The sequence below is a fragment of the Psammomys obesus genome, unplaced genomic scaffold (assembly GCF_907164565.1).
Source record: "Psammomys obesus unplaced genomic scaffold, mPsaObe1.curated_primary_1811, whole genome shotgun sequence".
Lineage (NCBI taxonomy): Eukaryota > Metazoa > Chordata > Mammalia > Rodentia > Muridae > Psammomys > Psammomys obesus.
In genome coordinates, this window is record NW_026596040.1 from 8,472,446 (window position 1) to 8,497,857 (window position 25,412).

Here is a 25,412-nt window from a genome sequence, read left to right on the forward strand (position 1 = left end):
GGGCATGTGAGGTCCTGGATTTTATCTTTGGCATCATACATATAGAGAGTCACACATACACATACACACAGACTTACACTCATGCACACAGACTTATACACACACATACATATACACACACACACACATACATTCTCTCACACACGCATTCACACACAGACATACATACACAGACTCACACTCACACACACACATGGACTCATACACACACACTTGGGGTTCATTAGAGAAATTTTTAAAAGAACAAAATAGATCATCTATAATAATCAACCACATTAGAATCATTTGATATTTTCTTTTGTGTTTTTCCCCATAGGCCTTTTCTCCTTCCTTCTTTGTGTGTGTATGAGAATGTATATGTGTGCAAATGCATCCTTATCATCTTGAAATGATGATGTAAGGTACACATGGTGCTAACATCTTACAGTAGCCTCCCCTGTGATGATCTTCTGCTATTGGTGAGGGAAAGCAAACTGCATATTAAATAAAAGGGAATTTATTCATCTGATCTTAGAGCAAACAGTAGTTAGGTATATGAAGTCATAATAGCTGCAAAGTTGATTAAAATATATAAGTGTATATAATTTTTAGGACTCAAATCATGTTGAGTTCTGTTAATGTTTAAATGTAGCATAAAAGGACTGTTTCTAACAGGCTCTACCCTTATCCTTGCTAGTCTGTTTTCAAGAAATACTGAGAGAATGACTGACTGCCACCTACCATTTGATCAATTGTGCATTTCAACCTGAGTTCACTATAGGTCTAATATCCTAAAGCCGTGTAATTTTGCATTTCTTTCATCTCACAAAAAATGAATCTGGGTAATTGTTTGACAAAAATCTGATAAATCTGTTTTAAAATACAATAATATTTAGTTGGTAACAAGGCTCACAGGTGTACAAACTAAAGGCAAGGAGACACATCTTAAACTGTTAGTATTAGTTTAAATTGCCTTCCTGGTTAAAAAAAAAAAGTTAAACAATTAACTAGAAGTAGAAAGAATTTTTCTGAATTTGTGACATGTTTTTCTAGCTCCAAATCTTGCCAGCTTGGTCTTTGGTCCCACAATTGTTGACACACCTCACATAGCACAAAGGTCAGGGTTAAGCATAGTTCCAAAAACAGTTTAACTCTGTGATAGACAGAGAGGTTAAATTAAGGTGAGTATTTTCCTCCTTTGAATTACTACTGATTTGGGAAGGAGGCTTGTTTTTATTTTCATGTTTTACATTTGTGTGTGTTTGTGTGCATGTACACCCACATGTAAGAGTTGGTTATCTTGTAAGAGTTGGTTCTCTTCTTCTCCCTACTCTGTGGATTCCAGTAATACTAACAGTACAGGTTAGCATTGGAGGGTACGCATGAGACACGCATTTGTTTCCTAGCATTGCAAAACATGGATTTATTTTTAAGACAGAGCCCCACTATATAGACCTGGCTATAGTAGAACTCACTGTATACACCGTAACTTAGACCAATTGAACCTTGAGATTATTAAATAGCTGTTTAAAAACACATTATAAAAGCAGTTAACAGTTTAAGAGGTTGACAAAACATGCAAAACCGAAGTGTGTGTATAACCTCAACTTCATGAGGAAAGTATCACAAACATGTATTCACGTTAGCACAGAGGACACACCAGCACGTCCGTTACTTCATAGCAGTGACACAGGCTTTTGTAACTGCCTCAAACTCACAGGGATCTACTTGCCTCTTGCGTTGGGATTAAAGGTGTGTGTCACCATGCCCAGCCAAAACATACACTGATCGTCAGAAAGTCAGAAAGAACTCCTGCAGGTAGGAGGGACACACGAAAGGAATGCCTGGAGTGAGGGGACTGTTTCCTTACCTGCCATGCCCTTCACCCCAGCACAGAATCATCAGGTTAAACTTCCCATTTCCTTGATCCACGAGATTTCGAGTATACCTAAAGAAACAAAAGTTCAGTCGGGCTTAGGGTTTGCTCTTTTAAAAAGATTTATTAAATATTTAATTTAATTTAAAAATTAAGTAAGTAAGTAAGTGAGCAATTTTCTCTCATATAGTACAGCCGGACCACAGGTTCCCTTCCTTCCTCTCCTGCCAGGGAAATGCAAGTCAACACAAAACAAAAACAGAAACAACAACAACCAAAAAGCCAAACCCAAACCAAGCAAACCAATCTTTCACCTTTTCAAAAGCTGTCAAGGAAAGGATAGACCACAGAGCTACAAAGACTCCTACAAGCAAACTCACTTTCTCCCACTGCCAATAGTTCACACCCATTGAATGTTAATGCACATTCCTGAATTAGGTCTATAATTCAGTTTTGCTCACACAGCCATCTAAAAATAATGATCACCAGCTTGCTTCCTTTAACCCAACAAATTGTGCGCCACTTCAGTATAATTTTTTTTTTTTCCTGGAACAAGGGAGGCATTATTTAAAGAAAGCAGTACTTAGCCTCCAGATGTATTTTCTAGAAATGGCAGATGCCATTCAAAGGTCTGCCTGCTCTCATGCTTCCAAAGTGGAAGGCAGCCCACTGTGCATAGGAACATGGACCAGCCCCACTATTCTACCTCAGTGAAACCTGAACATGGTTTTCGAAGTCCAATGAAAACTGTTTTCAACAGTTGAGTTTTTACTTTCTGGCATTTTGTACCTTTTTTTTTTTTTTCATCTAAAATGCAGACCTTTCTGTATTTGAATCTCTGACTTTACTGAGGTAGCTGCTCAGTGATTTCTACTGGTATGAAAAGATAACGGAGAAAAAAAATACTGCAAATTTCTTGTTTCTCCATGCTTATTTATCAGCCTCAAACTAATAAAAAGTAGCATTCTCAGGGAAGGTATTTGGAAAGTTCATAACTACTCCAGGAAAGAATGTTGCTATTGTTTTGGGCATTTCCCCCCTTCTAGTAGCTAAAGTAGGGTTTGAGGACCAAGGTTTCATTAAAGGACTGTTCTAGGATTCAACCACTTTACTGCTAAAGTGCTGACACAAATGCAGTCAAAAGCGCTCATAAGGAAAGTTCTGCACAAATGAGCTGAGGGTGGAAGCGAGCACCAGAACAAAGGCTACATTAGGTCAGAAGAGGAAATCTTTTACTATTATAATTTGCAGGAGAAAAAAACCCAAACCAAAACAACCACTTTAAGGACACACTTGAGCTCTCAAGTTGTAATTTGGTCCAAATGGTTCTGTTGTTAGCATCTGATCAGCAAACCCGGACAGTTGTGACATTTACTTTAGACTGCTGTTTCTAAGGGCATAGAGAGGATTGTATACTTTTATTTTGGTAGTGTTTGTTCACTTAGTCATCTGTTAACTCATGCTCTCCAGGCTGCACTCCTCCAGCCCTTCCTACCATCCCCCAAGCTCAGGGCCAGGTGCTTGCAGGACATGACTCCCCAGAGAGTTGCTAAGACCTATTATTTTCTTTTTAGCTATTGGTCTCCCTTATATTTGAGCTCCTTATGACCTAGGACAGGACTGTACGCACAGCCTTTGTCATAGTAAACAGGGTTCCTATGCAACACCCCACTTCTCCAGAGAACCCACTGTCTGGATATACGGGAACGCACTCAGCCTTGTTTCAAACCCCCAGATCACAGACCTGAACCCTTCTAAGCACTAAGGATCACAACACTATAGAATTTGCTTCTGGCCATCCATCTCCCTCTCTTCTTCCCTCTATAGCCCACCCAGAACTTTATTTTATCTTAATGTGCTGTGCCTTGGATCAAACAAGAAGTTCCTGGCAATGCCACTGTTCTAGAGAGCAGGAACTGTGTGTAGAACACCTGGTTAATTTCACTTGGACAATGCACTATCTAGCCAGATATGCTACTGTAATAATAGAATTTGTCATGTAGAACAGTGGTTCTCAACCTTTCTAATGGTATGTCTCTTTAAAATAATTCCTCATGTTGTAGTTACCCCAGCAATAAAATTATTTTTATTGCTACGTCATAACTGTAATTTTACTATTGTTATGAACTGTAATGTTAATATCTGTGCTTTTTGATGATCTTAGGTAACACTTATGAAAGGATCATCTGACCCCCCCCCCAAGGGGTTGTGGCCCACAGGTTGAGAACCACTGGTCTAGAGGCTTCGTGTTTTAGAAGCCATGCTTCTTAAATTGTGCCCTGCATAGAGGAATGTGGAGCCATAGAAAATTGGAACAGTATAAGATTTCTGAATGTACAGCCAAAAATAATTCCAAATAAAATGTAATGTGTTAAAATAAAATCAGTACCTGGCAACACTTGCCATAGTCATCACATAAATTCATAGCAATCTTGGCTCTTTTTAAAAAATATTGTTATTGTGTATCTCATGAGTATTTAGTCATGTGTGTGCCATGGCTCTGCTGGGAAGGTCAGAGGTCATCTTCTCGGAGTTTTCATGTAGCTCAGGCTGGAGTCAGGGTTTGCTCTTGCTTACCTCCACCTCCCAAGTACAAGTATCATGCCCAGCCTCAACTGTTTTTCATGATAAGTAATCTTTTGTTAAAAATCAAAATATTCAACCAAGATTTCTTTATATAAAGTAAACAAGCAAGCCATCTCTTTAGTATGCATATTTGCTTTAGTCCTTAATAAATGACACATTTATATGTATGCCAAAAAATTTTTTTTTGTTATGGCTGATTTTCGGTAAATGTTTGATTTTCGGTAAATGTTTGATTTTATCTTATACACCTTCATGGAGTTATGTAGAAGTTTTTCAGGACAAAGGAGCTCCAGGCGGCCCTGGGGCAGTGTAGCCCCTGAATCCTAATGGGGAAACAGACCTTGTATAGGGTGCCCAGCTTCTTTCCTGCTGGTCTTTGTTGGCAAAACTGAGATAAGAACAGCTTTGTCTCACACTGTGTGAAGTGACTGGCGGAGCGTTTGCCCCACAAACTGGCAGTTACCTGACAGCATTTAAGAACTAGTAGACATGTCGGGAGTGACTGGAATGAAAGGAAATTCCTTAAGGCCATTCCCCAAACACAAAATGCCACAGGTCCTGTCCTTAGTTTTTAACTACTCACAAGTCTCAAAGTACAGATGACATGGTCTGTGCTGACAAAAGTTTATTGTGCATGTTAGGTGTGAAGAAATGGCTTCCAAGGAAAAACATCCCATTCCCAGCCATCCTTTTCTCCAGCCAGCTTCCTTATGCTAGCCCCAGTGTATCAAGCACAGGCACGGATATTTGCTCTCCCACACAGGAACCTCTCATCCTCGTAGTGACTCATTTTATTCTAGACCCAGAGGCCTGAGGATTGATTGTTCTGACTTAATCCCTAAATTACAACATCAAAGGTCCCAGCCTGTCAGACACCTTACTCAAGCAAGTCCAGAAAGTAGCGGTCTTTCTTTAGTTTTCCCTTCCAGATTCTGGGAAACAACAGCAAGAGAAGGTCAAAGGCTTGAGGGCTGCAAAAGTCACAGTGTGCCCAATTTGCAAAACCTGACAGTCGGTGAACTAACTCTCCGATGGGGCGATGAAAGTGGCTTGGGAGAACTGGAAGTAGTAACAGCTGGCAAAACCCGGGCGCTGTTTTCTGTTAAATTAAGCGTTCCAGGGTTGGTGACTGACTTGGGGTTGTTTCTCCGACCACCATCCTTTTCTAGATGGTTGGCAGGGTGATCTCTGAACGGTCTGTGGTCAGGTCCAGGCGTCTGCCCCACCAGAGCCCGGGAGTACCAGGTGGCGAAGGGGTCCCCGTAGCGCAGTGCCAGCAGCGCCTAAGGAGGTGGGGTGTCGCTTTGTCAGAGGCTGGGGGTGGCGGGGTCTTGCGGGAGACAGCTGAAAACCTGAGAGCCAGTGTGTGTGTGTTGGGGGGTGCTCCCTCCTAACTGCGGGGACCTAGCTTTGCGCGAGCCTGCTCACCTGTACTGGTCGAATTTGGCGTACAAAGCCCACTCGGCGGGATTGCTCTCGTAGGCTTCCAACACAGCCTGCACCTCCTCCACGTTGACCTCGTCGCCCGCGAAGAGCTCGTGCAGGATACGGATGAGGTCGGCCAGGGTCCGCGGCTTCAGCAGCTCCGTCCGTTCCATCCCCGCAGGGCTGGGACGCGCCTCTCCAGGCTGGCTGCGGAGGACGCGAGCGCGGAGAACCCGGGCTGCAGGCTAGATGGTCGCACACACCCGGGACCCACCAGACTAAAAGCTCTCCCAAGGGTATCAAGACTCGGGTCTGGGAGTCACCGGAGAGCCGCTTAGTGCACAGACCGGTCGAGACCAAATCTGCGGAATCCGCCCTCCCGGGCCCTTTTTAAGCTCTTGGAGTCATCTAGAACGTACCAACCGCCTTCAGGGGGTGGAGTGAGGCGGGGAGAGACCCGAGAAACGGGCTGGAGGTGGAGAGCGCCACAAGGCAGGCCCTGGCACAGGACCCAGTTGTCTGTGCGCAGCAGCCCTCTCAGAAGCCACACTGTTGCCTTTGCCCCGTCCTTGCGGTGAGCTCCGGACAATTCCTCCTCCCCCAACCCCCACTTAGCGGAGGATTTTGGCCGGCTATCCTATCCCTTTCCCGACCCCACCTCCCGGGCTTAGTTTTCAATGTTTGACTGTGTTTTAGATCCCTGGGGGGCGCAGGGGTGGGTGGGATGAGGAGGAAAAGGAGCCAACCTTTTTACAAATGCAGCTAAGAAGCCTGGGAAACACAATGCGACCCGTTCCCAGGCCAGTGAGACTATTCTGTAAATGTATACGGTCCTCATATATGTTCCAGGCTTGGTGAAAATTCTTTGTTTTGAGAATCCTTTGTTGCGCTGGCTGGTTGGTAGCAGATCAGGCTGATCTTGAACTCAAAGACCCTCCTGCCTCTGCCTTTCAAGTGCTTACATTTTTTTTTAAATGTAAACGTGCAGTAGTATATCGTGAGAAAGATTTGACAAAGAGTGCTTGAGTTTCTAGTAAGAGTGCTTTGATTTTCCCGTGCCTTGTAAAATATATCCAGTTCAAAGAGCTGAGAGAGCTAATAGTAAGAACAGGCCTTTTGGTGGGACTTGGCTTCAGTGGTGGGGGTGTTTGTCACTGTGCAGTCATTTAGAAGATCCTGACTTGAATCCTTCAAGTCTAGGCACATGCACAAAGCAGGCAGTTCCACCTCCCGGGACCTAGAATGCTCTGAGAACATGGATTATGCATGGTTGAAAAGGAAGCCCTAACAGCACAATTCAAAAACACATATTCTTTCATTCCACTGTGATTTGGATTATTAAAGGTATAAACTTCAGTACCCCCAACTCCACCACTTGGCACACTTAGGACATTCAGGCTGCATGGTATTATGGCCCTTTATCTTCAGTAGAGTACACAGTGCTTTGTGAATGCTGGGGAGCATGCACAAATGCTGATAAGAAGCCCGAGTAAGTGGTTAGAACAATTCAGGCCCCCTCCCCCAGCAATCCTGGACTTGAGTTAAAATTTAGTAAAGGGAACCAGAATTCTTCGTAAGAGCTGAATAGTATAACTTATCTTCTGATAGTTTAATAGCATTATATACATATATGCAAAATGTCAAGATCCATGCAGTTCTACTATGTTGATTTGCTAAGGGCAAGATTGTAGCTTTTTAAGACACTGGCATGTGGACAGCACTCAAAGACCCTACAAGTACTAGAATTCTGAAAACATTGTTTACCCACAAAATGTAATACATTTCACAAGGCAGATACTCTGAGCCAAGCACTGTCCACACAACCCAAATTCCATGTTTTTTTTTCAATTATTTATTTTTATGTGCATTGATTAAGTGCATGTATTCTGTGTGAAGGTGTTGGACCCTGGACTTATAGGCAGTTGTGAGCTGCCATGTGGGCGCTGGGAATTGAACCCAGGTCCTCTGGAAGAGCAGTCAGTGCTCTTAACCACTGAGCCATCTCTCCAGTCCTAAATTCCATGTTTTAGGCCACTGTTATGAGATGGTTTATAGTCTAAAGGGAGGGCTGATACACAGCAGTGCACATGGAGACATGGACAGGCACTGGAAGTATATTTACCTATCAGAGAAATATAAAGCATGGGAAGCCAGGCAGTGAGGCCTTGCCAATTTAGATGGTGTTTGGGGGAAACTTCCTTAAAAGGGTTGTTTGAGCAGGACCAGAGATGTCAGATGCACCTGTCTTGGAGACACTTCTAAGTGGAGAAGACACTAAGTGCAAAAATCCTTGGGATTGATATAATCTTTTTTTGTTTTGTTTTTCAAGACAGGGTTTCTCTATGTAGCCTTGGCTGTCCTCAAATTCACAAAGATCCACCTGCCTCTGCCTACCCAAGTGCTGGGATTATAGGCATGCGCCATTGCTCCTGGCTGGGATTGACACAATCTTAATGTGTGAAGGAGAGCATAGACTGGACGTGATTGGCAGACTGTAGAGAAGGGTGGAGGGCTGCAAATCCAATGGGCTTGGCAGGGGTAGAGGAGATAGAAGAGATGAGAACTAGCTGAACTAGCTGAACAGGTTCTGAATATAAAGCTGTCAGGATTTGCAGACAGAAGAACTGGTTTGGAAGATGAGTGAAGATGCTAAGAGACTCACAAGTTGGACTTGGAGAAAGGAGGAATGGCATGCTTTCTGAATGCAGATGCCGTACCTGTGAACACATGGGAGAGCCAGACTAGCATGTATCAGGGTAGTTCTGTAACAAAAAGACCTATCCCAAACTGGAGAGCACTTCCTGAAAACTAGAAGTAAGCAATGGTAGGATTCGTGTTCATTTCCTGTGATGTCAAAGGAACTATGGGAGTTAAATTCTTCTGAGATTCTCCTCATGGCCTTTCACATTTGATCTTTCATGCACTAAAACTAAGAAAACAAGTAAAACCAGTATCATCCAATATTTTTTCCACTTTCCATTACTTCCAAAACAAGAAAACAAAAACAAAAAAACCCAACACCCCCTAACTCTTAAGATTTAAATTCAAATAAGAAAAGCTGCTTACTCAACAGCAAGTGTCATGGATCAAAGTTAACACTTCATTTCAGGGTTTTTTGGATATTGGCATCACGATCCCCGAAAACTGAAAGCACAGACCCACAGTCCACCCACCAAGAAGAGCAAGACTAACTTCTTACCACATGTCAAAGGAGTCAGGGCTGGGAGGAATGAAGGTGTCAGTGAATCCCTGGAGGGGAGTATTAGCAGGACAAAACCTGAGTTCTTGAGTTTCCTGTCATTAGGTGGCATGCAGTTGGCTTTCTTTGTGACCAAAGCTTATCCAGCATATACATACGTGGAATATGAAGCGGAAGCTTCATAACAAGCCATTCTCATTTCTGCCTTCCTGCAGTACGTAATACGGCCCTACTGTAAGTCACACAAGCAACTGATCGACTAATGTTCTGTAACTGCAGGCAGAGTTTACAATTTTCAATTTTCTCATCTGGTTAGAGAACATGACCACTAGAAACCCTTTCAGGTTAAAATGTCTAAAAAAATCAGACTCCAGGAAGTATCCAATCTTATTTTGATTAGTGATAATTCAATCTTTAACTTGCTTTATGTCCTAAATAGTCAAAATCTCATTATGAAATCCCTAGCATACATAATTTTAAGAGAAGTGGGATATTCTACATAGGTCATGTGTACTTTGTGTACTGCCATGGTTCTGCAAAGTAAGACAGTGTGACATTACACTTGTCATACACATGGAAAAGTGAAAATACAAACTAAAGGTTCAGTCCTCTTTCCTCCTAAATTTCAATTGCACTTGAAATACTTTAAGCTGTTCAGTCATTCCATCACTCACAGGCTCCCAGCTTACAAGTGTTATAACATCAGTGCTGAAAATTATTTGGGCAAAGACCAGTAGACAATGTAAAACAGTTTGATAAAACTTTCTTAGTGTTAGACTCCTAGACAGCCCTACACACTCCTCAAGGCTACTGGTGGAAGAAAACAAATAAGGTATACATATTTAGTTAACTTTTGATTTGATGTGGCAGTAAGTTATTCCTGTAAAAATGTTACAGACTTAAACTCAAGTTTATTTTTTATTTCGTAGAGTTAATAAGCATTCTGTCATCTCAAACAAGCATCAGCAAACAATAAGTTTAACATATTTTTTCCTGTTAAATATCTACCATTATGCTCTTTCAGTAACCTCTTACTGGGCAAATCTTTTCCCTATCTAATTGACAGTGCTCAAAAATCAGTACTTCCCAGCTTTCAAGATGAAAGGTGTTTTCTAAGCCTGTATTCTGTGTAACTCACTGTCCATATCACTCCTCTGTAAACTATTACCTGCATTAACTCACTCCAAGGGTGCTGATAAAGGGGATGCCCAGAACTCACATTCTTGGGCAGAAGACAAGAAATAGACAGCACTGTACTGTGTCGTTACACAGCATCTTTCATGGTTCACATGGCTGAGTACGGCCCTAAAGCACACTCTAGGGTTTAAGAGTTAAAAACGAGCCAGGTGCAGTGGTGCACAACTGTAAGCCTGGCACCCAGGAGCCTGAGGCAGGTTAGTCACAAGTTTCAGGTCAGCCTGAGTGACACAGCCTGTCGCAAAAACAAAAACAAGGGTAGTATAGGTCCTCAAATATTTTTGATGAGAAATACATTTCTATCATCACCTTTGCAAGCAAACACTTGGAATTCTTACATACTTCAAATCCTGTAATCCCATCTCACTCTGTCGCCCACACTGGTCTTAAACTTTCAGTCTTTTTTCTTCTGCTTCCTGAATGCTAGGTTAACTATGCACTGCCATGTCTAGTTCTAGCTGGAAATCTTTAAGACACATATGGAGCTAGGCAAGGTTGTCCATACCTTCAATCTCAGCATTCAAGAGGCACACAGGTCTCTGTGAGTTTCCAACTAGGCAGATCTACATAGTAAGACCCAGTCTCAAAAAATAAAACAAAAAGACATATAACACACATAAGGAAAAAGTTAAATCTTACTTCAAGCAGTGACCAATCTATCAGCACAGTGACAGTTACACTCTTTTTTTGTGTGTGATGGCATGGAATACACATAAAATTTGAGGCTATTTTTCAATCATTAGCCTTGAATGCTTTCAACTTGGAGAACACATTAGGAAGCACTCAATTGAGTGCTAGAGATAGAGCTCAGCAGGGCCCTGGCCTCAAGTGTACAAGACACTGGAATGATGCTCAGCATTGCAGAAACACAAACTACAATTCAGATGTTAGAAATGAGGGTGGGGTGAATCGGTAAACTTGAGGTTGCCTGCTGTACCAAGTCAGCTTCTTTGACACAGGTAAGTGACAGTGGAATACACAGGGTAGGGCTTAAGAATCTTTTTGGGAAAAGTTCTTTTGCATTTCAGTCTGGTTTTAGACTCCTGAGTCTCTGGCCCAGGTTTACTGAGCACTGAGATTACAAGTGTGTATTACAATGCCTGGGATGAGGCTCAAGAATCATAAATGACAGGACTTAAAAAAGAGTTGGGGACTCTTGGGTACAATATATGAAACTGTTCCCCAGCTTGATTAATTTTAAACTATGCACATCCTTCTAGTCTGTCAACACAGTTGCTCTCCTGATTACACATTAACTAGAAATTAGGTTCAACAGTCCTTCTTCCACTCTGGCAAAGACGTCAGAACTGTGAAACCTTTTTGCCAACGGGGCTGCCCTCTACTGGACAACCTAAGGTAGCGAGACAAATCAGTGCACTTGATTATACAAAGCAACACAGATAAATGTAAACATTCCATATTCCAAAGAAACAGGCTCCCCCAGTAAGTTAAAAAGCAAAACTACCTCAAAATTCAAACCCTTCAGTAAACTAGATTTTACCATGGAAACAACACAGTACCAATTCTAGTAAACTGGATTTTACCATGGAAACAACACAGTACCAATTCTAAAGTAAATAACTTGTCATCTGAGAACCTGCAATGGATACAGAATTCCAGTTTCCTTTCTAATCTCGGAGGCAGATCTCAAACAGGAATGTGTGGGGGTAATGGGCATACTCTAATGTCAATTTTTAAGACGATTTTATGGTAGCACATATCTTATTTTTAGTCCATTTACTCTATGATGTTTTCTTACACATAAACATAAGTCAGAGCAGATTCATGCTGAATATTTGGTAGCCATTAAGTCTCTCCCCACAGCATCAAAACTTCTCTGAGTTTTTTTCTTCTGTGAAAATATCAAGTTGTTCTTTTGTGGCTCATCCCCATGCCTGTGATTTGCAGTAATGTAGGACCAGTTTACCATCACTGCCAAAACACTACAAAAAAGAAAAAGACAACATATTAAGCACTAATTCTGTTATATTAAGAAAGAATTCTATTTGGCTAGTGAGATGGCTCAGCAGTTAAAAGCCATGGCTGCTCTTCCAGAGGTCCTGAGATCAATCTCCAGCAACCACATGGTGGCTCATGATAGAGGGACTTGATGACCTCTTCTGGCATGCAGATAGAGCACTTATAAAAAAAAAAATCCATAAATACATTACAGAAAAGAAAGAGTTCTATAAACATACTACCTTTTCCAAAAGATGCCTCTATATATCACACATACAAGTAATAATAAATATTCAACAAAACCAATGTACCTTGGGTATGGGCTTAAATGCTTTCACCGCCTTCATATCTCTGAAGATAAAGTAAATTTTAGCTCGTTCCCAGCAGTGCTAGTTATCTAAAAATGATTACTGCCATGAAGGAGCATTGTGGAACGAGGTCATTCTAGTGTAGTTTTATCAATTGTTTGGTGATCTCAACCACAGACGGTAACAAACAATGCAGAAGTGATACAGATCAGACAAGATTTCTAAGAAAAGCAAAAGATGACTTTTAAATAGAACTTATCCCCTGACTGTTTAAGCTTACTAACACTCTACTGTGTTCAAGGTGTTTCGGATATAACAGAACAAGGTTCTCGCCCCCCATCGATAATTAAGATGGCACAGTATCTCTTATAAATGTGAATTAATAATCCTCACTATACAATAGACATGGTATCCATTGGCAAAAGGTTACTTACCTCATATAGAGTTCCAACTTCTTGGTCTGGGGAAGGGGCAAAGGATTGATTCACATAAATAAACTATACGGAAGTAAAAAGAAAATAGACTCAAACTGGTATCCTAAAATAGAGGACCCTGCTCCCAGCTTTTTGTAACTAAGACAGTTTTAAATGGTTTGTGTGCACGTGTGCAGGACTGCCCTTGTGTTCAAGGCTTTCCTGACTACACAGTGAGGCTACCATAAGAAGAAAAAAGTTCCCACTGAGTCACAATAAAATATGTTTCTTCTAATTATTTCACATATGCAAGTAAAAACCGATATATTTGATATTGGGCATTTTCCTTACATATCTTTTTCTTTTTGGCCTTTACAACTTTTGAAAATTTTCAGGGGTACTGAACCTTCAAGCTGTACACTTCTAGTATTAGATTACTTGCAGACAAAAATAATTCATTGTTTCAGACTTCAGTTTAATTTGTTTTAAATTAAAATATTTCTAGTACTTAAAAATTTCCTAAAGATATTAGAGCAAAGGTAACAGTGCCAGGAAGGCTTTTGATCACCTTCTTTTTAGAAAATAGAAGAAAACTGGTAGGTAACATTCAACATTCACCTCAAGATTTAAGAATAAAATATGTTTGGTTTAACAATCTTGTCTCTCTCTCTCTCTTTTTGAAAGAAACAGGAGAACAGCTGGTCAACAGGTATCATTTATACAACAAATATTGGTTATTTTTTTCTGTCATTTTTACTGAATGAGGCAGTTAAGAGTCCTGGCCCTAAACACAAATAACATTTCATGGCCTATCCTATGTTTATGAATGATACTAAAAACAATATCTCATGGGACTATTTGAAATATAAAACACTGCCAAGTTACAGATAATGCCAAACTTAGCTATGTGCTTTAGTGATGATTTAGTTAACCAGAGACTGCATACAAGATTATGGTCTTGTAAGATCATGGTCCTGTCTTCATGTGATGTGCTGTTTCAGTTTGCATAACCATAGTCTTAAGATAGTCACACAAAACCAAAATTGTCTAATAATGACTTTCTCAAAATGTCCCCACTGTTAAATGATGTGGAGACAGCTCAGTTGGTAAAGTGCTTGTTAGGCAAGAATGTAGACCTCAGTTCTATCCCTCATATAAGCCACAAAAAGCTAGGCATAGTAGAACATGCTTGTAATCTCAGCACTGGGGAGATAAGATACGGGAGGACCCCTGGGACTTACTGGCTAGCCAGCTTAGCCTAATTGGTGAACGTTAGGCCGATTAAACTGTCTCAGGAAAACAACACAGATGGCAAATGAAACATGACAACCAAAGTTCTTCAAAGAAACAAAACCCTTACGACAACTATAGCCCAATGAAGTGCTTACTATATACTACACTATGAAATAAGTATACGCCCCTTAGTTGCTTTACACCATGTGAAAGATACATTGCTTACTTCAACAACAGTGGAAGAAGTCTAATACTGAATCAAAGTATATTAAGCCCCAAACTTTCCTGAAGTGCAGAGAACATAATGTTCTATGACAAATATTTCTGTATAGATATTCAGTGATATTTTGAATAACTAAAATGCCAGGCTTAAAAAAAATCCTGGAAAGCAGTGATAGTAATAATAAAGATAACGAGAAAGGCCAGCGGGATGACTGACGGAGTAAGGGCACTTTCTGCCAAAGTGATGACCTGCAATACTTCCAGAACCATGGTGGAAGGACCCACTTTCAAGTATTGTTTGACCTCTGCATGCACATGCCAAGACCACCAGAGGTAAACATAAAATAAGAAAACAACTGCAATAGATAACAAAGTGAATCCAAATTTATCTCATTTCAGAGCTTCTTAAAGAATCTTCTGATAAAGCACATTACCTCACCAACAAAAAGCATAAGAGGAAAGAACAAAAGCAATGTGTAGCTTTGTATCTATTTCTGTACATGTGTTACTAGCAGTTGCCTAGGAACTATTGTGAATTTTCATAGGCAAACAATCATTTCTGTTTTCATACCAACTGTTCCGAGGCCACAAGTTTAAGGAACTTTTTGATGAAGTCAATGAGTCCTTGGATGGTTCGAGTTCGCTCTACAGCCCATTTCTTTGTTTTCATTATAGGGGTATCTCCTACAGCCTTCAGCAGGATATCAACTTAAAAAAAAAAAAAAGACAACTGTATCGAAACATCTGATGAGATGTCAAACAGTTCAGAAAGCTTAAACTTTTTATTCCATAAGTTATGTAATTATTACATCTCTGACAAAGAGGAGCTACACTAGAGATACAGAAGGATTAGACTCTTTTTCCATTATTTCCCCCCTTGATCCTACAAAGTTTTCCCTACAGGATTAATCTTTATGAGACACTCTGACACAGCGTAATTCTGGCCCATGATATAAAGCAATACCCAAGCAGCCAAGAAAAGAGCCTTATGTACCGTTCATCTACCAAAGTGGTGGTAAAAGAAAGGTGACTATACAGGTGGTAGTGCTGTTGCCACTGTGATGTGGCATAATGTTCTGGAGAGCAGTATGGTAATACATATCTAATACTTAGATACAGCCTGACTCAATAATATACTACTAAGAATTGAAAAGCTTGAGATTTGCAAAGATTCACGGAGAAGGATGTCACCTTCATCAAAGCACTTATTTTTACAAGAAAAAACGCAGTAAATTTACATGTTCAACACACACATATAAGATTAAAATATGAGATGCTTTACGGCAGAATTTATAGAGAAAAAACACATTCCAAATTGGGTCCAGACTGTGGCTCTGGCACTTGTAGAGCTACAAGCACTGTAATCTTTCATTCTCAAATCTCTGTAACAGCACCAACCTCAGAGCAGTGATGCAAGGATTAAGTGAGTTAATGTATGTACACAACACTGCAGACCATAACCTTTACTAATTGAACCTTAAGATTAAATAGCTGTTTAAAAACGGATTATAAAAGCAGTTAATGGTTTAAGAAGTTGAGAAAATGTGCAAAATAGAAAATGTGTATATACCTCAACTTCAGTAAGAAAGCATCACAAACACATACTCATTTTAGCATAGAGTACACACCAAAATGTTTTCATAGTGGTGACATATGGCTTTTTGTAAATACCAGGTGTTTTTTTTTTTTAATACCAAATGTTTTATACTTAACTTTATAATTAAAAGAAATCCTACTACTATTTTCAAAAAATATAATTGGGGCCCAAAAAAGTTTCAAAGACTCGACATACAAAGATGTGAACCAAGACTGATCTCCTTAATGATGGTTCTTTTCCTTTAAGTGCTACGTACAATAAAAGCAACCAAAAAGCAGCCCTGAAAGAACTGTTCTACAGCTACCAGACTTTTCCCCATTTGTTTGGTATTCAAAGTTGGGATCAGTTTATCCACGTTTTGTCTTGAAGCCAGATGTGGTGATAGAGGTTTTTAATCCCAGCATTTAGGAGGCAGAGGTAGGTGGATCTCTGGGACTGTGAGGCTAGCCTGGCCTACACAGGTTGTTCGGCGAGCTGAAATAAAACATGGGCTCCTAGAGCTCTTACAGCTATGTAAGTATCCTTTCAGTTATTTTGGGAATAAGGATGAGTTGGAAAGGAAAAAATAGGTTTTTTTTTTTAGGCTACCTTTCATTCCTTCCTCCCAGTTCCCTCAACCCCCTGGAGGAATTAGTAACTCAGCAGCAATTAGGCACTGAGTTGTACTACTGAAGAAACAAGAGCCAGAGGGCAAGAAGCTAGAGAAGTACTTACAATAATTACAGCTATAGTCTTAATTCCAAAACTGGTTTGCTTGTAGCTCAGAAGCATGGCCACACGTTACAATCAACTAGAGACAGTTAACATAGACAGCACTTGAGTTTTAAATCTTTTATAAAGTAGGACCTTAGCACTGATATTCAAAAGTGTGGCCAAGCACAACTGTAATACTGTGCTACCAGGGCCAACAACCTCAGTCTGTTTCAACAACCCTTCTTCTGTAAGTTACAGTGGAAATGTGAAATATTTAAGCCCTTTCATCAAATTGTCTAAAAAAAGACTAAAAACAGGAATTCAATTTGTGGGAAGAAAAAAAAAAAAAAAAAGAAAAAAACATGGACTTAAACAGTCCTATCAGGCAATATCTTGGATTATGGGTCATTTTCTAGGTTGTTTTGGGGGTTTTGTGCAGCAATCATCAGTGTGACGGACTAAAACTTTGACTTAGACATTTAGATTTTTATTCATTTGGGCAAAGGCTGGCCTTGAACCCAGAGATCTGCCTACCTCAGGCTCCCGAGTGCTGGGATTAAGAGTATTACTTCACCACTTTGTTTGATGTTTCCATCTTAAAGGAAACCTTTGAAAGTCAGATCAATACATTTACTGAAAGAAAAAAATTAGGATTTTTAAAAAGTTAACAGTCGTTATCTGTCCAAATATTTATAGTACATCACGTACATGTGACAGATCTCCTCCAAATGCAAAGTTGGCCTATTTTTTCTTCCTTGATGAGCTGGGGATTGAACCCCTGAAACCATCTGTAGTGTTCTACTACTGAGCTATATACAGCTGCATCCCCCAGGAGCAGAGCTGGCAGACAGTTCTCCTCCTGTACAGCATCAACAAGCTGGTGAAACTAAGGAATAATAAACATACCCACATCTACATTTCATGTCTCTGAAAGGAGAACAATTAAGGAGAAGATCTTCTTTTTTCTATTGAAACATGCTTATCTGTTGATTTTTTCTTATAATCAACTTTAACTTTATAGTGGTCAGGCAAATTAACCTGACTCTCCTTTCTTGCCAGTGGAAGGCACATCCCTAAAACAGAGGCTGAGGATAGCTGGTTAAGGTAATTCTCTGACACACAAAGGCACGACCCACCCCAAATAAATAAAAAGTTAATACAAAGGCAACATGTATACCTTTAGTTTTCCCTTAGCATTCTTTAGTGTCTAAAGCTCCAGGTTTTTGACCCAAAGAATGAGGCCCCTAGCGAATTCGTGGATTGTAACCCACCGGTTACTTCTGTCGCCTTACATTTTTACTCCAGTAACTAGTATTGTGTTAAGTTCCTGGAGCTACTGTGAACCCACTGGGCTCGAAGACTGACTACCTCAGCGATCAGATGCTGTAGAAGGTGCAAAGGATGGTGGATCCGGGTAGTACCGGGGTCCCCTAGGCTCTCAAAAGTGGTAACAGAAGCTACATTATATGTTATTATGTCTCCATACCTTACAAGAACCAGTTTTTGCTTCCTAAACCTAAGGTATCCTGAAAACCATGTTTTTGAACCCACGCTGAACTTGCAACCTCATGACGTATACCCATCTCTTTGCCTTGCTAAACTCCTATGTATACCTGTGATGACTACACCTTCTCACCTACCCAACAGGCAGCCTTCAGCCCTACTTTTCTGTCCGGGTGCTAACATCCAATTATCTTTGACAGCTGTTTTCCATCAACCTTCGCCCATAAAAGGGACCTCAAAAGCCAGTGAGAGGCTGCTCTCTGAAACCCCGACTTAGGGGGAGGCAGTCATCTAGCCTGTTCCTTGCGCACTTCTAAATATATAGCTTGTTCTCATCAGAGAGTCGTGCAAATTTTTTTTTCCTCAGGTCTAACACTTTTGTTTCATTCTAAGAGGAGAAAGGGTACTTCTGGGACGCGCCCTTCTTTAGCTTTTGCTTCTTTTGGGGCCACTACTCCTAGGAACGCTACTAAGTCTCCTGCCTCCGCCCAAGCGCGGATGTTGACATTACTTTTTTTCTTGGTGTCACCGGGAGGTTCCTCCGTCCCCGGCGAGACTGCGGCCGAAGATGGGGGTTCGGGGGTGGCTGTCTCTGGGGAAAGCTCCGAAAGGCTCTCGCCGCCGGCCCCGGCCGCTGAAGAAGGAAGCTGCAACACGGCCTCTGGATCTTCCGCCATCTTCGCTGGCTGAGATCGATGGCGGAAGTGAGGTAGCGGCGTGCAGGGGTTGGGCCTTGCTCCACGAAGCGCCTCAGCAGGCGGCGGGCAGGAGTGCTACCCGGATCAACAGAGAACTCTGGGGTGTCTGGAGAGCAGTGCATACAGATCGCCCGTTGGAGACACCGCAGTTCATGCAGGAGCGACTGTCCATCCGGTCGCGGCGAGTTCGGGAGCGCTTCCGCGACGAGCACCCGCGGGACGGCCGGGTGAGCATGCACCCTCTGCGGCGGGGTGGCTCGGCCCGGACGCGCTTCCGTTTCCTTCTGGCCGGCCCCTCCCAGGCCCCGCCTCCGGGCCCCGCCCCGCGGCGCGGGAGCGCGCGCGCGCGTGCGGGAGGGGGCGGGTGGGGAAGCAGCGGCAGGCAAGCTCCCGGAGGCGAGGCTCGCGCGCCCGCCCCCGCCCTGGCCGCAGCGCCCACCCGGTCGGCCCGGCCCAGCCATGATCAAGGCCATCCTCATCTTCAACAACCACGGGAAGCCGCGGCTCTCCAAGTTCTACCAGCCCTACGTGAGTATGCCCCCGCCGCCGACCCCGGGGCGAGGGCGACCGCCGGCGCGCGGCAGCGCCCAGCGGCTTCCCCCGAGCGACCCTCGCGACGCCGCGGCCCTTCCCGCGCCAGCCTCCGCGCGCCGCTGACCGGCCGCTGGGGCGGTGGGAGCCGCTGCCACTCCCCGCCCGCCGCTCGTTCGCCGCGAGGGGCGCTGCCCACCTGCCCGGCCCCTCTGCCCCACACCGGGCCGCGCCGCTCCCAGCCCCACTCCCCGCCGCGGACGGACGGGCCACCGTGTCCGCCCTAACCCTCGCCGGGCTCAGCAACTTTGGCCCGCCGCACGCCCTGGCCGCTGTGGCCCCGTTTCCAGACGGAAGCACCCGAAGCTGGCTGTGACTTCCAGGTGGCAACTGAAGAAGAATTAAGTGGGGGCCTGACTTTTCTAGTGGGCTTTTTAACCTGCTGTCCGGATTTACTCTTGAAATAACTGGTAGCCTAAGTGGCCGACCCATTGGAAAGGGATTCTGTATCTCGGCTTTATAACCGTTTCATTTTGGTATGGCTATTCTTTTTAAAGCAAGGCATAAGGGCATTTCCCCCCGAGTTTTAGTTTAAACGAAATGCCATCTGTGAAAGTTCTCCTCTAGAACTGTGAACAGTTTAATATTGCTAGGAGCAGATGACTTTAAAGTCTCGAAGGTAATTTATAAACGATTTAGGAGAGGTAATCTGTTTCTATGCCTTACCTGAGGGCAAAGCTAGTGCTAGGTCATACACTGAGCTGTCATTTGGAGAGTGGACGTGAGCTGCCTAGCTGTGGTGCTGTCTTGGGGTGTTGTGCTTATAGACATTTAGTGTTGAAAATGTGCCAAGACCAGCACTTTATGCGGATGGCCCCAGATGGAAATTATTCCTGCCATTAAAAATGAACCGTGAAAATGTCAGTTTGCCTAAAGTGATAATGCAGTCTGTGGAGGTGTTGGTTGAAGTGAGAAACGGGGCTGCTTCATTTTCTTAAGTTGCTTTGCTCTACTTTTGCATGGTTTTTAATGTAGTATAACTTAAGTGCTAATGGTCTGCCTAAAAATTCTAGATCACTCTTGAAGCCGAAATAAAATTCTAGTTGTTCCTTCTGAGGAAAGCAATGCTGTTAACTTGCCATCATTAAGTGATTGCCTAAAATGTTAACTAGCCCTTGTTGAGTCCATTTGCTGTGTAGAAAAAGTATATCCCAATATAGAATCAAAATGAAAAGGTTTTTTTTCATATTTAAATTTAGTAGCTGGTTTGGCTTGATAGTGAAGGCCTGTAATTCCAGCTACTCAGGAGTATCGGAAGTTGAATGCCTGGATAACTTGAGTTTAAGGCCAGCCTGTACAATTTAGTGAGACGCTGTCTCAACATAAAAAGTAAAAGGTGGGCTAGTGATAGTGTGTCTAGAATCCTCAGGGTTGTAGCCTCAATGCCTAGTATCATAAAATTAATTATTAAACATTATTCAGGGGGATGTAAAGTGAATGAATACATTATTAGACATTATTCAGAATAATAGGTCCCTTGGCTTTGCTCATTATATCCTGGTAATCAGTACTATAGGTAGACTTAAAGCATATGCAATATGAATTTAACTTGGAAATCTCGAAATATAGTTTCCTGATTTTCAACGGTGGAAGTAGAACTGCCTTTTACCTTTAATCCTTAGGTAGTAGTGAAGGCTAACATGGGAAGGGCAGCTGAAGGAGCCGTGGTGCCATTTTTGTGGACCTTGCCTGACTGACAGCGCTGCTGGAGGGAGGATGCTGGAAGAGATGTAAAAGCACCCTGGTTGGGCAGAGGAGGTGCACCAGCACCAGAAGCTGTTCTTTGTCTTTACAAATTGGATTTCCCCAACCACAGACTTTCTTTCAGAAATAATTGAAAGTAATTTGTTTATTTGCTTCTTGCACTAGGCTGCAACCCTTGGGCAGACATTATCTTTCATTCGTTTATTCCGCCATCACTTTGTCATTGACTGTTTACTTCTTGTCTGCCACATGTAAGCACTGCAAACAAACACGTCTACCTTTTGCTTTGTAGGGGGTGCAGACGTGGCTAATAAATAGCCACCTATATGATATTATAGGTATTAATAGTAATTAATGATGTGGAAAAACTAAAGAAAGGCAAAGTAGGGAGTGTGAGGATGATAATTTAAAATACTGCAGCCAGGTACTTTCTCACCAAGAAGTAACTCTTCAGCAAAGTATTGAACGTGGTAAGTAAGGCAGCTTTTCAGAGAGATACCTGGGGAAAGGCATTCCATGCAGAGGAAAACGAGTGCACAGCCCTGGTGGAAAAGTTGAATGTCCGGAGACTGAACATCAGGAAAACAAGCATTGCAAGTGGAGACTTTCGGGGAAGTGTTGTTGGAAATGGCATTTGTTTGTGTAGGTCATTGGAGTGTGGCCCTTTGGCATTGTCTGAAATTCTATTTATTTGTGACATGTCCAAAATCGAATCCTTGTGCTTTGCCTAGCCCAGATACATGTTCGTATTCTCTGAAGGAATTTACCTGTTGCTATTTTTGTCTTAGAATTTTATTCTTTATTTTATTTTTCACGCATTCTGTTTCACAGCCCATAATTACTTCGGGGCATCCTATAGAATTTTTGACGGAGTTTATAATTTAAGCATATTTGTGTCACCTCCAGCAGTCAACATTGAATCTTTAAACTTTTTTAAGAATTAGCTTTTATGTATGTGTATGTATGCCGGTGCCTACATAGGCCAAAAGGTGTGGCTTCCCCTGGAACTGGAGTTTCATTTGTTTGTGAGCTGCCTGACTTAGGTGCTGGGAACCAGACTTGCCACCTGCAGGAGAAGTAAGCACTCTTAACCCAGATATCTTCTCTGGCGCCTATACTAAACTCCTGATGAATTGCTGTCGAATGCATTGCTTTGGAATCCAGCTTTGGGATAAAATTTGTATTGAAATTGATTTGTTAAATTTCCTTCCAACTGTTAAAATGTGCTTCATTAAGCAGAGACTTTCAGAATCTATGTGTTTAGCACAAAAGTAAAGACGTTACAAAAGTAACTTCCTCCATTCCTGGGTTAGGGTGTACAAGGCTCTAAGAAGTACTTATCCATCCAGGCTGACAGGCTGGCAAGCTGGCAAGCTGCTGAGAGATTTATGAACCCCACCTGGTGGCCTGAGCTCCCTCCCCAGAATCCACGTGGTAGAAGGAAAGAGCCTCTCTTGCCTGTTGTCCTCTGACCCTTTACTGTCTTTCTCACATAGATAAATTAATAAAATGTTTTTTTTTTTTTTGTTTTTTTGTTTTTTTAATTTAAAAAGAAGTGAGTACTCAGCAAGCCCAGCAGTTTCAAGTTAAAGAAGCTAAGCAATACTTAGGGATATTTCAGGCCAGTGGGTCTACACCCTGGAAGGGAGCTGAGGTGTGAGTTCAACGTTTATGCTTAATACTAACAGCTTGAAAACTGCTTAACTTTACAATATCTTTCCCAAATACGGTGGGTTCACTCGTCAGTTATGTTTCCTCAGGACATAACATTTGTGTGGTCATGCTACCCCTTTGTAGTGTAGATTTTGTGTTGTAATAACCTGGGTCATGCCTCCCAGCTTGTCATTTATGACACATGAAGTAACGTGTGTTTTGCTAGTCTTTGCTGAACTAATGTTTTGGCTCATTTTGCTGGAGTTAGATACTAAGAATGGTTGGACTTGGTACTTTTGTTTTGCCTAATGTATCCTTGAGATTGTCCCTGCAGAATTTGTGTTTGTGGTTTTATTTTTGAAGTGATTCTTACCACAGCAATCTGGCAATAGTAACTTTTAGTCTCAATAGTTGCGTAGAAATTATGTCAGTACATTACTGACGTTTAAACCAGATGTATTTTGCATAGCTATTAAGCAAGAAAGCAGCAACAAAATATGTTTGAGTTGTATGATTTCTCTTCTTGGAAAGCCATGGTTCTTTAGTGAGTCATGCTAATAAAGTGGAAATATGTGAGTATTCCTTGTTTCCATAGATGCTAAAGATTATCGCACATTTCTAAACTGTAAAATTATGAGTTACTCCCGCAGTATCACTGTAATATTGTGTATTAGGCTGTTTAAAAACTTCAGGCACTAGAAAAGGGTTCTTTTCTTTAAATCCTTAAAATATAGAATCGGGAGTTTTGTATGTTTAGTTTTTTTTAAAAACATCTTTAAGAAGTTCTGTCTAAACTTATTGGTTTCCATTTTAGTGACTTAAAACAGTGTAGCAGGTAGAATAGTTAAATGCATTTCCTTTTCATCTCGGCTTGACGTATGCTTGGGTGTGCTGTGCTGCCTAGCTACATGCCCCACCCTCTCCATTGTTAGTCAGTTGTGGCACCCAGTTCTGTTCCCAGTGCCTGCAACTACTAGGGAAGCTGAGGCAGGTAGATCACTTTGAGCCCATGAATTAGAGACCAGTCTCGGCAACATAGTGAGATGCTATTTCAAAATTCAAAACAAAACGAAATTTAAAAAGTTCTGAGTATTGAGGTATTAATACATATCCTTTCACATTTCAGCTTTTTGGAGAAAAAAATTGCGTATGATTTTGTTTTAAAAACATTTTTTAAAGATTCATTTTATGTGTAGGAGTGTATTGTCTACATCTGTGTGTGTGCACGCTTGGTGTCTCTGGAGGCCAGAATATGGTATCCTGGTGTTACAGATGGTTATGAGCCACCATTTGGATTCTGGGAATTGAACCTAGACCTCTGCAAGAGCAACATGTGCTTTTAACCACTGAGCCGTCTCTCCAGCTCCTCCATAAATTTGTTTTTCTTTAGTATTGGTTAAAATTCTTTGGGGTACATAACCTGGGTCTTATGTGATAAATGCAAATGCTCCTGAACAATTCCTACAGGATAAATTGTATAGAGGAGTAGATGGATTCCAGCATCGATTCAGTGAGTCAGTGACTTCCTTACAGAGTGCTTCTTGATTTGCTTTACTTGGCAAAAAAATTAGCTATTTCCCCCCTTACAGTTCAATCCAAAAGTTCTTGTAATCTCTATGCTACCCCTCAAACAAAACAAAAACTAACCAACCAACCACTAACCTGGCTAGACATACCCAACCAAGACCAATAATAGCTTTCTTTCATCAGGATCCAAGGTTGGGGATAATAATGAACATGGAGACAGAGATAAAGTGCTATTTTCAGAAAGCTGGAAAACAACAGTGGCTGTTGATCAGCAAAATTAGGGTTGACCATTGTGTGTTTAAAAAGAATTTTATGGTTGGGACTAAAGAGATGGTTCAGCAGCTAAGAGCTTGTACTGCTCTTCTAGAAGACCTGAATTTGGTTTCCAGCATTATTTGGTGACTCACAACCTTTAGTAATTCCATTTTCTGGGGATTTTCTTCTAACCTTACTAGGCACTGCTTGAGTGTGGTACATATACATACATGTAGGCAAAACACTAATACACATAACAATTTTAAAACATTTTAAAAATACTCACTTGCTAATGTGTTAAATTACACTGTTAAAATTTAAGAACACATTATGGCTGAGGAGATAGCTCAGTAGATAAAGTGATTGCCATGCATGTAGACCTAGATTCAGATCCTAAGTACAAATGTTAAGTCAAGTGCAGTGCTCTGTGCCTCTAATCCCAGCACCAAGGAAGTAGAGATAAGAAGATCTCTGGGACTTGCTAGCTAGCCATTTGAGTTGCTATAGGAACTTCCATGTTCATTGAGAAACCCTGTGTCAAGAATTAAGGTGGAGGAGGAGAGAGGTGGCTCAGGAATTAAGAATACTTGGCAGAGGACATAGTCCCAGTTCCCAGTATCACATGGGAGCTCAGCTATTCATAATTGCAGTTCCATGGATTCAACACCCTCTCTTGACCTCCCTGGGCACTACACACATACATGGTGTATATACGTAAAGACAGATAAAACATGCATCACAAAAAAAATACATACAGACAGATAAAACATGCATCACAAAAAAATATACATACA

At 41.7% G+C, this 25,412-nt stretch overlaps 3 protein-coding genes across 5 annotated transcripts in view; 1 reads left to right on the plus strand and 2 right to left on the minus strand.

Annotated features, from left to right (window-relative positions):
- Positions 1–6,244, minus strand: part of Cdo1 (cysteine dioxygenase type 1) — a 13,417-nt gene extending 7,173 nt beyond the window's left edge. Inside the window, exons 1-2 of the mRNA XM_055622631.1 lie at positions 5,870–6,244; positions 1,850–1,927 (exon numbers count right to left, since the gene is read on the minus strand). Coding sequence (XP_055478606.1) covers positions 1,850–1,927; positions 5,870–6,039 — 248 coding nt within the window. The 5' untranslated portion in view covers positions 6,040–6,244. The remainder of the gene's footprint in view (positions 1–1,849; positions 1,928–5,869) is intronic.
- Positions 6,245–9,970: 3,726 nt separating this feature from the next.
- Atg12 (autophagy related 12) lies at positions 9,971–19,139 on the minus strand. 2 transcript variants are annotated; one of them, XM_055622634.1, is made up of 4 exons: positions 18,702–19,123; positions 14,969–15,105; positions 12,964–13,026; positions 9,971–12,205 (listed from the first exon to the last, which is right to left on the minus strand). In XM_055622634.1, exons 1-4 carry the CDS (start codon positions 18,865–18,867, stop codon positions 12,146–12,148), a joined length of 426 nt encoding a protein of 141 aa, XP_055478609.1. In that variant the 5' UTR covers positions 18,868–19,123; the 3' UTR covers positions 9,971–12,145. The 2 variants fall into 2 exon arrangements, with proteins under 2 accessions (XP_055478609.1, XP_055478610.1); XM_055622635.1 differs by lacking the exons at positions 9,971–12,205; positions 14,969–15,105 and having other exon boundaries at positions 12,965–13,026; positions 18,702–19,139.
- A 121-nt stretch (positions 19,140–19,260) lies between these two features.
- Ap3s1 (adaptor related protein complex 3 subunit sigma 1) overlaps positions 19,261–25,412 on the plus strand; it is a 44,118-nt gene continuing 37,966 nt past the window's right edge. The window contains exon 1 of one of the 2 annotated variants that reach the window (XM_055622633.1): positions 19,261–19,416. In XM_055622633.1, the coding sequence (XP_055478608.1) occupies positions 19,348–19,416 (69 nt within the window). In that variant the 5' untranslated portion in view covers positions 19,261–19,347. The remainder of the gene's footprint in view (positions 19,417–25,412) is intronic. The other variant, XM_055622632.1, reaches the window with a different exon arrangement.